The 15,842-nt window shown below is 42.7% G+C and overlaps 3 protein-coding genes across 3 annotated transcripts in view; all 3 read left to right on the forward strand.

The window, feature by feature from the left end:
- Positions 1–2,548: 2,548 nt before the first annotated feature.
- LOC309563880 (gastrula zinc finger protein XlCGF66.1-like) lies at positions 2,549–15,820 on the forward strand (the record flags this gene model as incomplete). Its single annotated transcript, XM_082268516.1, has 4 exons — positions 2,549–2,583; positions 15,145–15,252; positions 15,375–15,542; positions 15,629–15,820. The coding sequence occupies exons 2-4, from the start codon at positions 15,160–15,162 to the stop codon at positions 15,818–15,820; spliced, it is 453 nt and encodes a 150-aa protein (XP_082124642.1). The 5' UTR covers positions 2,549–2,583; positions 15,145–15,159.
- Positions 4,209–15,842, forward strand: part of LOC309564427 (uncharacterized protein) — a gene marked incomplete at its 3' end in the record, with an annotated part of 34,742 nt that continues 23,108 nt past the window's right edge. The window contains exons 1-2 of the mRNA XM_082269057.1: positions 4,209–4,377; positions 4,644–4,806. Of these exons, the coding sequence (XP_082125183.1) occupies positions 4,306–4,377; positions 4,644–4,806 (235 nt within the window). The 5' untranslated portion in view covers positions 4,209–4,305. The remainder of the gene's footprint in view (positions 4,378–4,643; positions 4,807–15,842) is intronic.
- LOC309562898 (uncharacterized protein) lies at positions 7,856–10,442 on the forward strand. The gene is made up of 2 exons (XM_082267218.1): positions 7,856–8,284; positions 10,150–10,442. The coding sequence occupies exons 1-2, from the start codon at positions 7,984–7,986 to the stop codon at positions 10,380–10,382; spliced, it is 534 nt and encodes a 177-aa protein (XP_082123344.1). The 5' UTR covers positions 7,856–7,983; the 3' UTR covers positions 10,383–10,442.

Consider the following 15,842-nt stretch of genomic DNA (forward strand, 5'->3'; position numbering starts at 1 on the left):
TTTATTAATAAATAGTTAAAATATGTTAAAAAATGTCTACTCACAAACAAGTGATGTAAACCAGCATATCAAATCCGACTGACAACGTTCAAAATGTTGGAGTCCACTGTCTAAGTCAAAGAAATCGGTTGACGCGTTTCGAGGCAGTACCTCTTCCTCAGAGAATAGACATTTTTTAACTATTTATTAATAAAAGCCTACTGAGGATAATGCGCTAGGCTGGTGCGCCCTCTTTTTTTTGTGTTTATGTTTACAGTGTCAAGTCGACCACCCCGGTCGTAGAGGGCAGCAAGGTCTAGCCATTTGGGGATGCCAAGTGAAAGTCACGTGACAGAGGGTGTTTGAGAACCAGGTTCTGAGCGCAGGGGCAAGGTGCCAAGCATCACAATTTTCTTTTGTAGTACCAGCCCTGCCTATGTTGGTGTAGGGCATCTTGCTGATTAAGACTGGTGAGGGCATCATGGGAAGTGTCTGGAGGACCAGGCTACAGCAAGGAGGTGGGCTGTAAGCAGGGCTTTTTTTCGCAGAGAATAGGTGCGGGAACTCCCCCCTTCTTAGTCACCCCTTGTCTCCACCCCCTACCCACCTCCGAGCATCGTCCCTTGGTTCCACACCCTACCCAACTCCCAGTACCACCCCTTTTAGACCCCGTTCACACTGGGGCGACCTGTCAGGCGACCTGGTCGCCTGACAGGTCGCCTGCCATAGAGAAGCTGTGGACCCGTTCTAATAGGAGCGACACAAGTCGCTCCGACTTAGAAAAAGGATCAGGAGCTTCTTTGGGGCGACCTGGAGCGACCTGCATTGACTTCAATGTTATGAAGTCCATGCCGGCCGCTCCGAGGTCGCGGTGCGAGCTGTGCGCCGCGACCTGTGAGGTCGCCCCGGCAAGTCGGATCGCCCCAGTGTGAACGGGGTCTTAGAGAATACAGAACCAAGTATCATTTTGTTGTAATTTGTATGAAATTTGTTAATAACAAGAAAAACAGCAAAATAGATCCCCTGCAGCCAGCAACAATAGACCCCCCAGCAACAATAGTTCCCTCACACAACAATGCCCCCCACAACAAAAATCCACTCCAGCAAGAACAGATCCACCCCGGCAACAACAGATCTCCTAGCAGCCAGCAACAATAGACCTCTCTCTCAACAGTAGATCTCTCCCAGCAACGACTGACCCCTCAGGAATATAAGGCCCCCAACAACAATAGATCCTCCATCACACAAAAATAGAACCCCACCAGCGACTAGGTCCCCCAGCAGAAATCATGAATACACCCTCCAGCACAACCTTGCCATTACAAACATTTAGTGCTAGAGGTGCCGGAACTGCATTCCCCCACGTTCCTCCTGAAAAAAAGCCCTGGCTGTAAGGCTTGGAGCATCACCTTGGCGGGGAAGCAGGGGAGGAAAGATGTCTCCGACTAACTTCAGAGCTACAGCTGCCAAAGTGATTATCCCACCAAATTATCATTGTAGGTTGTGTCCAATGTCCGACCAGAGTATATGTACAGTATATAACTACAGAGGATAGAGCACACATGCAAAATAAATAACCATCAAATAAAACAAGGCAACTAAGACCTGATCAAAAATGAGTAAAAATGGGGATTTAGTCCCACCATATGGCCATATCGTTCTCAAGCCCACCACTACGTCAAAGTACCCCATTGTCAGTGGGTCCTACACTATCCATAAAATGAAGGATAAATCCAACCTCTCTAAACCATTGGAGATACTTACTCCTTACTGGGAGAGATGTGCAACTGCACTATAAGGGACTACTCCTATATCTGCTTACTAGTGGACACTGATGGTGTAGGAGGACCAGAGTATATGACCTGCTCAGAGGTGTTGTAATTCTGGGAGAGGCTTTTCCATCCCGATCAATGATAGTTATTACATTTATGTCCGTCGTAGCGTTGTGGTTGACTGACACGAGGAGGGCCAGAAAATAGCTGTTGAGGTAGTCACCATTGTTATTCTTTCTTGGTTCCTCGTGAAGATGGAATTCCCACCGTAATGTTCCGTTACGTTCTGCCGAGGAGCTGAATGGAAAAAAATTGTAGACTAGATACTGGACCAGCCTGTGGGGTCAATGGTCGAACTGACCTGTAATACACTGACATGGGGAGGAGCCAAGAGAGGGGATTTATAGTAAGCATCTAAAATAACATTTTTTGGTGTTAAAAATAACAATAAATTCGAAAATGAAGCGTCGTAGATTGTAAGCCCTAACGAGCCGGGCTCTCTGATTCCTACTGTAATAAATTGCATTATGATTGTACTGTCTACCCTTATGATGTAAAACGCTGCGTAAACTGTTGGCACTATATAAATCCTATATAATAATAACAAAAAAAGCAGTAAAGTACTGGAAAAACAAGGGCTGCAGTATTCGTATTTCCCACAAGGAGGTGATACTACAAATTGTACGCAGAAACAGGAAGTGATAGATGTAAAGCCAGGAAGTGACGTAGGCTAAAACAGGAAGTGATGTCAGGTAGAAACAGGAAGTTCCAGGTGAGTCTTAGGTCAGTAGGAAGTAGAGAGGAGACATTGCTGGAACTGGCAGCAGAGGAGGTAATAAGATATTATTTTATATTTACACCCAGTAACCCCCCCTCCTACATGTTCCGTCCTCGTCCTCCATAGTCACTGTGACGTCTTTTATCTCCAGAAGATGATAATACATATGAAATATGTATAAATAATTAAAGTTTATATATTCTTTATATTTTTAAAGTCCAGATACATCCTAAATATAGAACCATTTATCCAACTGTCCATCCAGAGCCTCTGGTTTATAGACCGGATCCATCCTAAATATAGAACCATTTATCCAACTGTCCATCCAGAGCCTCTGGTTTATAGACCGGATACATCCTAAATATAGAACCATTTATCCAACTGTCCATCCAGAGCCTCTGGTTTATAGACCGGATACATCCTAAATATAGAACCATTTATCCAACTGTCCATCCAGAGCCTCTGGTTTATAGACCGGATCCATCCTAAATATAGAACCATTTATCCAACTGTCCATCCAGAGCCTCTGGTTTATAGACCGGATACATCCTAAATATAGAACCATTTATCCAACTGTCCATCCAGAGCCTCTGGTTTATAGACCGGATACATCCTAAATATAGAACCATTTATCCAACTGTCCACCCAGAGGGTGGAATAGCCTAGAATATCACAAGCTTTATAAGATGTCTGTATAGAGGAACTCTGTGCAGATATTGTCCTATTACAGTGCAATTAATCATCAGTTTGGTAACATCTACAGAGAGAAGTGTTCTGTATGGATCACATGGAGATGGAGGAGGACCAGGATCACTGTGTCAAAAAGATATTAGACCTCACCATGGAGATCATCTACCTTCTAACCGGAGAGGTGAGGAGGATTCTGGGAGGGTCAAATGACATCACTCTTATCTCTACTTATTAAACATCTGTGACTAAAGATTTAATGGCTTCTGAAGGTGTACATAGAAGTAGTAGTTACTGTCTGCTTTTAAAGGGTTACGAAATAGCAAAGAAGGCTTCTAGTGAGCAACTGCCATACAACTATCAACATGGGACGTCCCCGACCAGTGTACCTCCACCTCATTTCTGGAAACCAGGGGTAAAATACAAGCAGAAGATTCTAGAAGTCACCAGGAAGATGATGGAGCTGCTGACAGGAGAGGTGAGCGGTACCGGGAATTCTGGGACATTATCCAGTAACAGACAAGGGATGTGTCTGGATGGTGACTGTATCATTGTGTGTGTCAGGTTCCTATAAGGTGTCAGGATGTCACTGTCTATTTCTCCATGGAGGAGTGGGAGTATTTAGAAGGACACAAGGATCTCTACAAGGACGTCATGATGGAGAATCAGCCGCCCCTCACATCACCGGGTAAGAGGAGACTTTATTGTAAAGGAGAGAGCAGTACGGAGGATCCACCTAGATCCCCCATCATCTGATAAACACATAGAAACAATGTATTCAGTCAGTGTGTGTGTTTCCTACAGATGGATCCAGTAATGGGAACCCACCAGAGAGATGTCCCCGTCCTCTGTATTCCCGGGATTCCACACAGGAAGGTCACACCATCCCTCATCATCATCAGGTAGATGGGACTGAGCAACTAGAACAGAATTTTAAGCTACGAGTGGACATTCTTCTATGTCCTCTCTTGTTCTGTTTAACACATATATTCCATCATCTTTGGGGTTTAGGATGAGGAACTGAAAGACATCAAAGCTGCGATTAAAGAGGAAGAAGAAGAGATAACGATAAGTGGAGCTCAGCGGTCTATGGGAGGGGGAGGTCCTCTATATTTCCGAGATTCCACAGAGGAAGATCGCACCATCCTTCACCAATATCAGGTTGGTGGTATGGAGCATCTAGATCAGGGATCCTCAAACTACGGCCCCCCAGCTGTGGCAGAACTACACATCCCACGAGGCATTTTAAAACTCTGACATTCACAGATATGACTAAGCATGATGGGAATTGTAGTTCCTGAATAACTGGAGGGCCATAGTTTGAAGATTCTAGAATATGAGAATGACTCAACACTAAAAGACCATATGTAGATGACATTGATTTTGCATCATGAAATTATATTTTCCCAACCATTTTCATGAATTAGGGTAAAGATTTGATGAATATAAAAGTTGACGTTAAAGCTGAAGAAAAAGAGACATATTCACATAAGGGTGAGGAGTCCATGGAGAAGGGTGAAACGATGGTGCCAAATAAAGAGGAGTCTTTTAATGTCATGATGGAGAATCAGCCGCCCCTCACATCACCGGGTAAGAGGAGACTTTATTGTAAAGGAGAGAGCAGTACGGAGGATCCACCTAGATCCCCCATCATCTGATAAACACATAGAAACAATGTATTCAGTCAGTGTGTGTGTTTCCTACAGATGGATCCAGTAATGGGAACCCACCAGACAGATGTCCCCGTCCTCTGTATTCCGAGGATTTCATACAGGATGATCACAATTACGTACGCTGTTATCAGGTTGGTTGGAGCATCTAGAACATGAATGTGACTCAACAATGCAAGACAGGGAGTGAACCCTACAAAATGCTTTATTTGTGGTCTTGCATGATTAAACTTTGTATTCACCAACCATTCCCTTGGTTTAGGGTGACAATCGGATATATATAAAAGTTGAGGTTAAAGCAGAAGAAGAGACGTATGTAAAAGGAGATCAGTCCATCGTAGAGGGCGCCATGATGATGCCAATTAAAGAGGAGGAATCTTTCCATGCCATGAAGGAGAATCAGCCGCCCCTCACATCACCGGGTAAGAGGAGACTTTATTGTAAAGGAGAGAGCAGTACGGAGGCTCCACCTAGATCCCCCATCATCTGATAAACACATAGAAACAATGTATTCAGTCAGTGTGTGTGTTTCCTACAGATGGATCCAGGGATGGAGACTGTGACATGAGTCACTTTGGGCATGGGGGTTGTGGACTCCAAATTCCTTTAGAGAGGTTGGGGGGGCACCATGCCCAGCCTTATGGGGCTCTCTTATGTTTAAATCACCCTGCGTCTATTATGGATGCAGGGTGACCAAGAGGGTGGTGAACACTGAGAATATGGTTGGACTACTTCAAATGGGACAATAATATGCATTAACCATATCTCTCCGGAAATATGGAGATCTATCTTATTTCTTTACACTGTCAGGCACAGGAAGTGCAGCTCCTAATTTGGGCGTCCAGGAACTAGGAGAGACAGCATGTCTGCTAATCATTGAAGTGCTTTTGTCTAAAATAGGGTCTGAGACAGCTTTTCCATTCACCTATTGTTAAGTGTGCTAATGAGCTCACCTGTCTGTCTGCTAGGGGATTTAATTACACAGAGTAATGTGTATTGGGGATCGTATAGAAACCATTGTGTGATGTGGTGGGTGGATCTGTATAATTAAATCATGTTGTATTCTCAAAGTGTATATAAAAGTCTGAAAGTTGGTCAATAAACAGTTCATTCTGGTTTCACTCCAAAACTTGTACTGTCGAGTTCTTGGGGTAACTATAGCCAGAATCACGGATCCCCGTGTTCCAGAGCTTAGGAAGCAGGTTACTGGCGGAGATACACAATCGGTGGTGTCCGGATTCTGTCACAGAGACTTTTTTACTATATGTGTCATATAATGTCCCAAACTTTTCTCCTTTGCCTCAATGTTTCCTACAGATGGATCCAGTAATGGGAACCCACCAGAGAGATGTCCCCGTCCTCTGTATTCCCGGGATTCCACACAGGAAGATCACACCATCCCCCAGCATCTTCAGGTAGATGGAGAGAATGGAAAGTGACTTCAAACTGCTTTAAATTATGATTTTTTATTTCATTTTTTTCCTATTGGTGCTGATAATTTAGGATGTTATTTTTTCAAATATTTTCTTTGTTTAGCATGAAAAACGAACCGATGTGAAAGTTGAGATTAAAGAGGAAGAAGAAGAGATGTATGTGAGTTCTGATCATCGGCCTGCTGAGAAGGTTGGGACAATGGAGTCACCTATACAGGAGGAACCTTCTTTAGATATCAGCACAGGTAAATAATTATTATAACACCCCCTCATTATCTGCTTTCTGTGCCCTAATAGTTTGACTGCCAATCACTCCGTGGAACACTACCCAATTTTTTGAAACCGATAAAGCTTTGTTTGGTGGTATTTAATACCAATTGTGATCTTTATTGTTATCTTTTAAAAAGAAGACCAAAAATGTTGAAAAAAAAACCCCATTACATTTCAGTATAAAATGTATGCAATAAAAATGACCAGAAAGTACGAAAAAATAATGTGGATAGTAGTCACCCTAAGGTTATCCGATTTTGATAAATTTTTTTTTAAATGAAGAAACTGGTATCGAGGGAGTTAATATACTGAGGAAATACTTCTTCTAGTGTAAGAGATACTAGCTGTTTAAAAGTGATGAAGAATCTGTAGACCTTCACAGCATCATGTAAATGATTTCCAAATGTCAGACCAGAAAAACAGAGATTCCAGGAGATACTGTACACCATATGAAAGGTCCATCTCCATTCCTCAATATAACGTCATGTTCCCAACAAATGAGAAGATACTGTACACCATATGAAAGGTCCATCTCCATTCCTCAATATAACGTCATGTTCCCAACAAATGAGGAGGAGATACTGTACACCATATGAAAGGTCCATCTCCATTCCTCAATATAACGTCATGTTCCCAACAAATGAGGAGGAGATACTGTACACCATATGAAAGGTCCATCTCCATTCCTCAATATAACGTCATGTTCTCAACAAATGAGGAGGAGATACTGTACACCATATGAAAGGTCCTACTCCGTTCCTCAATATAATGTCCTGTGCCCATCAAGTGAGGTGGAGATATTGTACACCATACGATGAGGAGGAGATACTGTACACCATACGAAAGGTCCATCTCCATTCCTCAATATAACGTCATGTTCCCAACAAATGAGGAGGAGATACTGTACACCATATGAAAGGTCCATCTCCATTCCTCAATATAACGTCATGTTCCCAAGAAATGAGGAGGAGATACTAAACACATATGAAAGGTCTAGTATGTTGTCATGTGTCCTGGAAGTGCGGTGGAGAAAGGTTCATCCCCATTCTCACAGTATCCTTGTCATTACTACACAAACCCTGTTACCTAACATGGTTTGGATGTATTGTATCCTTTATATGGTTTGTTTTTGTAATTTTTGTTTTGTTTGCACCCAATCTCGGAGCTCAGTACCAACCTATAAGTGTTGAATACAGGATATGAAGAATACTCGTAATATTTATTTACAATTTCTTTCAACAGATGGCCATGATGTTCGGAACTCCAATACCTTTGAGGGACTTTTTGTTCCATCTCCATATTGTAATGCAGAAGATTTCGTTGTCCAATATTCTCCGGTAGTCCATTCCATTACTTATAATCTACATCACAGACCTGACCATCTGAAGCCTTCCATGGACCCCTCTAATCCGAAGGAATCTTCTGATAAATCCCATTCTGTGACTCCGGAAATACATCTAAAATCTCAGAGTCCGGACGGATCAACCGATCCATCTCATCCCCAGGAATCCTCCTTAAACCACATCGGAGAGAGTTTATTTTCATGTACAGTGTGCGGGAATTCCTTCTCTGAACTTGGAGAACTTCTTATACACCAGAGACTTCACAGGGCTCAACGTTCTTTCCCATGCTCAGAGTGCGGGAAAATTTACAATCAGGAAAGATCTCTTATTAGACACCACAGGGTTCACACAGGTGAGCGTCCTTTTTTTCATGCTTGGGAGTGTGGGAAAAGTTTTAGTCAAAAACATCACCTTAGACACCAGATAATTGACACGGGAGAGTGTCCCATTTGTATGCTCGGAGTGCGGGAGATGTTTTAATGTAGAAAATAACCTTCGTAGGCACAAGGTAAGCATGTTCAGAGTGCGGGTATTCTTGCATTTCAAAAGGAGACCTTCCTAATCAGACGTCACACGGGTGTCTGAGTACTACATTTCCTAGACACCAGAGAACTCACACAGGTGTGCGCCCCGATTTCTGTTCCATGTGCGGGAAATCTTTTTAGTGAAAAACTACCATTTTCTAATCCCCTCACAATTCACAATCCTGAACTTAAGAGTGTGGGAAACCTTTTCTTCATAAAGAAGGTGTTAAACACCAATAATTCACATGGGTGATCATCCTTTCCCAAGATCAGAGTGTGGGAAATGTTTCATTCACAAATGAAGACTTGTTACCAGGGAAGTCACACAAGTGAAAGTCCTTTTTTTTATGATCAGTAAACGGCAATTCCTAGAACTCACACAGGTGAATGTCCTTTCCTCGTTTTCCGTGTGTGGAAAATGTTAAATTGAGAGAGGAAAACGTATACACTAGGGAAGTGACCTAAATTAACAACCCCTATTTATTGTTAGAGTGTGGGAAATGTTTGTTTCACTCAGAAAGAAAGCCTCCTTTTACACCAGAAAAATCACACAGGTGAAGGTCTACTTTCATGTTCGGAGTGCGGGAAATGTTTCACTCAGAAAGCAAGCCTCCTTTTACACCAGAGAAATCACACAGGTGAAGGTCTACTTTCATGTTCGGAGTGCGGGAAATGTTTCACTCAGAAAGCAAGCCTCCTTTTACACCAGAGAAATCACACAGGTGAACGTCTAGTTTCATGTTCTGAGTGCGGGAAATGTTTAAATCAGAGAGTGAGCCTTTTACACCAGAGAAAACAGGTGAAGGTCTACGTTTTAATGTTCAGAGTGCGGGAAATGTTTCACTCAGAAAGCAAGCCTCCTGTTACACCAGAGAAATCACACAGGTGAACGTCTGGTTTCATGTTCCGAGTGCGGGAAATGTTTAAATCAGAGAGTGAGCCTTTTACACCAGAGAAAACAGGTGAAGGTCTACGTTTTAATGTTCAGAGTGCGGGAAATGTTTCATTCAGAAAGCAAGCCTCCTGTTACACCAGAGAAATCACACAGGGGAACGTCTGGTTTCATGTTCCGAGTGCGGGAAATGTTTCTCTCAGAGTGAGCTTTCTTATACACCAGAGAAATCACACAGGTGTAGGTCTACTTTCATGTTCCGAGTGCGGGAAATGTTTATTTAGAAAGTAAGCCTCCTTTTACACCAGAGAAATCACACAAGTGAATGTCTACTTTCGTGTTCCGAGTGCGGGAAATGTTTCACTCAGGGTGAGCCTTTTTTTACACCAGAAAAATCACACAGGTGTAGGTCTACTTTCATGTTCTGAGTGCGGGAAATGTTTTCATTTAGAAAGTAAGCCTCCTTTTACACCAGAGAAATCACACAGGTGAATGTCTACTTTCATGTTCACAGTGCGGGAAATGTTTCACTCAGAAAGCGAGCACTCTTTTACACCAGAGAAATCACACAGGTGAATGTCTAGTTTCATGTTCACAGTGCGGGAAATGTTTTCCCCCAAAAAAGAGACCTTCATAATCACCAATGGAAGGACAGCTTTTCTTTTTATAAGTGCGGGAAATGTTTAAATTTTAAGTTTGTAAATTTTAAAGAAATCAAATTTGATTTTTAAGTTATAAATGGTTGAAGATGCGTTCTTTTGTGTGCTAGTCCCTGATTCTAGTTTTGTTTGTGTCCTGAAGGTGGTGTGGTCCAACGCCCAAACCCAGATGCAGCTAGCCGGCTGCATGAAAGGCATTTTCCAGATATCCTCCAACCTACCCCAACACAAAGGGCACCCCAAAAGAGATGTCGTGTCTGCAGTAAACGTGGAATGAGGCGTGACACCCGATATTATTGTCCTTCCTGTCCTGGCCACCCCGGCCTGTGTATCAAGAACTGCTTCCGACGCTACCACACCGTAGTGAACTATTAGTCTAGGATCCATCACGACACGTTATGGGGGGTCACATTATGAGAGAGACCCTAAAACCAAAGACTGGAAAGGTTATTGTTACAAAAAAGCTACAAAAAAAGTAAAAAAAAAGTTGTTTTATTGAGTTAATTTTCTATTTTTTACTGTGTGTTATTGTTAACTGTTGTTTGCTTTTGCAGGAACTCCAATCAGCTGCAGAACCGATCTGTGTATTTTGAGCAGGGTGTTGCTCTCAGAATACATACATCAGTGGCTGCAGCGCTGCAGGGTGTTGCTCTCAGAATACATACATCAGTGGCTGCAGCGCTGCAGGGTGTTGCTCTCAGAATACATACGTCAGTGGCTGCAGCGCTGCAGGGTGAGATTTCTTATCCGCAATTAACAAAAGAGAATAAAAAAATGTGTAAGCCCAGCATTAGGAGATGGGGTGGTCAGGAGGCGACACTTGCTCAGCATTAATTTTCTTCACTTTTTTATGGCAGAGATTTCATTTCCAATTTTTTTTTTAATTTATACCATGGGTGTCCAACCTTTTGGCTTCTCTGGGCCACATTGAGTGTAGAGAAAATTTTCTCAGGTCGCATATAAAGTATATACTAGAGTTGCGGTATATAAGTAATAAAACGCAGCCGCGCCCATCCAATGCAGCCTCACCAGTGTGTGCCCATCCAATGCAGTCTGCAGTGAAGAGAGCCACTGGATTAAACAGTGTGAGGATCTCCCACTTACCCGGCGACCGCTGTCATACGAAGTCCTGCTTCCTGGACCAGCTCATATGATAGACGTCACCAATGTGCTGTCTATCATAGGAGCCGGTCCAGGAGGCGGGGCTTCGTATGACAGTGGCCGCCGGGTAAGCAGGAGATTCCCGCTCTGTTTGTAATCCGGTGGCGCTCGACTTGGTAATCGTCTCTACTACACAGTATCTCACAAAAGTAAGTACACCCCTCACATTTTTCTAAATATTTCATTCTATCTTTTCATGTGACAACACTGAAGAAATGACACTTTGCTACAATGTAAAGTAGTGAGTGTACAGCTTGTATAACAGTGTAAATTTGCTGTCCCCTCAAAATAACTCAACACACAGCCATTAATGACTAAACCGCTGGCAACAAAAGTGAGTACACCCCTAAGTGAAAATAACAGGACAGATCAAACACTACCCAAATGATCCCTTTTTGGAAAGTAGACATCCCGAGAGGCATGTTGAGTCCATGGAAGATTTTATTTTTGCCACAAGTTTTTGGGAAAACCAAAAAAAAAAAAACATTTTCTTTTTACACAGTTATCACTTTAATTAGGTTTTTCCCACATGTACCATGGAATTAGACCTCAAACACACATTCTGCTATTTCTTCTGAGTATGGAGATACCACATGTGAGAGGCTTTTTTTGCAGCCTAGCCATGTACAAGGGACCCAAAATCCAATGAGCACCTTCAGGCTTTCAAGAGGTGTTAATTACACATTGGATTTCCTACCTATCACATTTTTGGAGGCCCTAAATAGCCAGGACAGTATAAACACCCCACAAATTATCCCTTTTTGGAAAGTAGACTCCCCAAGGTATTTGCTGAGAGGCATGTTGGAAGGTCTTATTTTTTGCCACAATTTTTTTGGAAATGAAAAAACATTTTGTTTTTTTTTTTTACACAAAATTGTCACTTTGCTGAGATATTTCTCACAAACGTCATGGGTATATGTGGCATTACACCCTAAAACATATTCTGCTACTTCTCCTGAGCATGGGGATACCGAATGTTTGAGACTTTTTGGGAGCCTATCTGTGTGCGGGGGCCTAAAATCCAATGAGCACTTCAGACTCTTAAAGGGTGTATTTGCGTATTTGATTTCCTAAATACCTATCACATTTTCGGAGGGCCTAAAATGCCAGGATAATACAAACATCCTACAAATTACTTTTTTGAAAGTAGACACTCCAAGGTATTTGCTAGGAGACGTGGCATGTATTTTGCATGTGAGCTGGGGGTCAGGTGCACAGTGGCAGATCTGCCTCTCCATGAGAAGCCCGGTGTGCTACCCCACGGGGTTCTTCAGGGCTATGCTAGGCACCTTGAATAGGGTCACCCCCCTGCACATGTGGTATCTTTGCTTGTGCTGTATCTAATATTGCCCCAGGACAAGGCAAGGCTGCATTAAGGGAATGCTCAACCCTAAAGGGGAACTGCAGCCTTTTCCTTCCCCTGGGTCCAGTGTTGAGCTGCTGTGATCCTCCTCTCTGCAGTCACTGCACAGGTCTGGTACCGCAATTATTTCTGTGACAGCTGCCAGCCCTTCCACATGCAGCTGGCGCTAGGCCTGCCCCCTCCTCTTTGCTGAATGGGACTGCACATCATGCATCCCAGGAGGCACTGGGGGTACCGTGTCATTCGTCTAGTCGTATTCTGGGGTGCGGGCCGAGCCTCTAAAGGAAAAAAAAAACATGTAAATAAAATTTTTTATTGACGCTGCGGAGAGGGAGCAGGATGGAGAGGAGGAGAGTTCCGCGAGAGGGTGAAGGCTTGCTTTAGGGCAGGCTTCCAACATTAGAGATGGCCGTACACCGTGTACACTTGAACAACAAACTGTCCTCCAGTTAACTCTGTTGTTCCATGTCCATATTCACTCTCACTGTCACGTTTAGGAGGGACACGCTGAGCCTATGCCCACTCCATCTGTCCAGCATATCTCCAATACCTCACTCCCAGTACTAGAATGGGGCCCCTCCGTGCACCTAGTGTGGGTTCCATGCAGTCACCTAACACTTGCTCTTCTGTACCTAGTGCACAGAATGGAGACCTCTGAGTGCTGATCTGCTCCCGTTGCTTTGGGAGACAGACTGCCAGGGGAGATAATGCCGACAACTCCCTTGCTACAAGAGGCTGTCCCACTTGACACAGGTACGAAGTGGTATCAAAATGTTTTGAGACCAGTTTTGTAACAGGCCAACAGATGGCAGCACAAGGCTACACGCACAGTCACTGGGAGCACCGACCTTCATAAGTCAGTGTCCCAAAAGACATCATCCTATGTACATCGGGAGCTGTACAACTGGTGCTTTTCTGACCACGTGCGTTACCACGTCTGCTATACCCAACGTCACGGAAGAGGACACGAAGAGGAACGCTGCGGCTTCAGCTGCCCACACCTGAGATGGCAGCGCTGGAGAAGTATTTCTTCTTACAGGTAAGTGCGACCCGGGACAGATCAGAGGCTATCCATTATGGATGTTATTTTTAGCTCAAATTGACCCCCGAGGCCGGAACTCCGCTTTAATTGACTGCAGTGGATGGCAGTAAAGACATTTAGGGTCTAATAGGCCTTAAAGAGGGCCTGTCACCTGCCCAGTGCTATCACATAGGGGACTTGTAAGTGCCAACATGACAGCAAAAAAAAAGTTAAATGTGAAAAAAAAATTAAATTATAATAAAATGAATAACAAAAAAAAAACGTTGGATTGAGAGTACAAATTTTAGGTTTCTCATTTGTGATGAGATTCTAAATATTCACTGCAAAGCCACCTATTGATAATTTTGAGTGCTGTAAATCTTCTCCATTTTGCAGGTGCACATTAGGACTTCATATATATGGTATCTATTTAGATTTATTATTAGATTTATTGTAGTTTTCTGACATGGGGAGAAGCAAAGACCAGAAAGAGAACATACAGTAAGCATCATATATATGTATTATTAGTCTCTGTAATTTTTTTTTTTTAAATTAAAAAAAAATAAATAAATAGAAAATATGAAAAATCAAATTCGTTTTCTTATTTATTTTTATGGATTAGTTTTTAACTTGGGTATTATATAAATAAATATACTGTGTATGTAAATTAGTTAGGGACCTTAGATTGTAAGCTCCTTGAGGGCAGGGACCGATGTGAATGTGCAATGTATATGTAAAGCGCTGCGTAAATTGACAGCGCTATACAAGTACCTTAAATAAAATAAATAAATATAAAAAGTGAACCAATGGGCAGCTGTCAAAGAATTGAAAAACAATGTAGGCTGCAGATTTTATTATTCTCCACATGGAGGAGATTCAACGCATTGCCAGTGGAACGCAGAGACAGGAAGTGATGTAAGGTACAAACAGGAAGTGATGACACATAAAACTTCCGGGTGAAAGGTTAGTAGAGAGTAGAGAGGAGACATTGCTGGAACTGGCAGCTCAGGAGGTAATAAGATATTGTTTTATATTTACATCCTGTAACCCCCCCCCCCCCCGTCATGTTTCGTCCTCTTCCTCCATAGTCACTGTGACATCTTGTGTCTCCAGCAAACCTTGCTATTCTCACAAAGATATATATTTCGACTGGTATAAACTATGAATAGCAACTGGTTTATAGACCAGATACATCCTAAATATAGAGCCATTTATCCAACTGTCCATCCAGAGCCTCTGGTTTATAGACAAGATACATTCTAAATATAGAACAATTTATCCAACTGTCCATCCAGAGCCTCTGGTTTATAGACCGGATACATCCTAAATATAGAACCATTTATCCAACTGTCCACCCAGAGCCTCTGGTTTATAGACCGGATACATCCTAAATATAGAACCATTTATCCAACTGTCCATCCAGAGCCTCTGGTTTATAGACCAGATACATCCTAAATATAGAACCATTTATCCAACTGTCCATCCAGAGCCTCTGGTTTATAGACCGGATACATCCTAAATATAGAGCCATTTATCCAACTGTCTATCCAGAGCCTCTGGTTTAAAATAAATACACTATTTTCCATCTACAGAGAGAAGTGTTCTGTATGGATCACATGGAGATGGAGGAGGACCAGGATCACTGTATCAAAAAGATATTAGACCTCACCATGGAGATCATCTACCTACTTACCGGAGAGGTGAGGAGGATTCTGGGAGGTCACATGACATCACTATGTCTATAAATAAAACACAAAAGTAACTAAAGATTTGATGGATTCCGAGGGTGTACATAATAGTTTTTATTGTCAACTTATTAAAGGGTTGTGATATAGCAAAGAAGACTTGTGTAGAGCAATTGTCATACAACTATCAACATGGGTTGTCCCTGAGCAGTGCACCTCCACCTTATTTCTGGAAACCAGACGTAAAATACAAGCAGAAGATTCTAGAAGTCACCAAGAAGATCATTGAGCTGCTGACAGGAGAGGTGAGCGGTGCCGGGAATTCTGGGACATTATCCAGTAACAGACAAGGGATGTGTCTGGATGGTGACTGTATCATTGTGTGTGTCAGGTTCCTATAAGGTGTCAGGATGTCACTGTCTATTTCTCCATGGAGGAGTGGGAGTATTTAGAAGGACACAAGGATCTCTACAAGGACGTCATGATGGAGAATCAGCCGCCCCTCACATCACCGGGTAAGAGGAGACTTTATTGTAAAGGAGAGAGCAGTACGGAGGATCCACCTAGATCCCCCATCATCTGATAAACACATAGAAACAATGTAT

This window comes from Pelophylax lessonae (genome assembly GCF_965119305.1).
Source record: "Pelophylax lessonae genome assembly, chromosome: 9".
Lineage (NCBI taxonomy): Eukaryota > Metazoa > Chordata > Amphibia > Anura > Ranidae > Pelophylax > Pelophylax lessonae.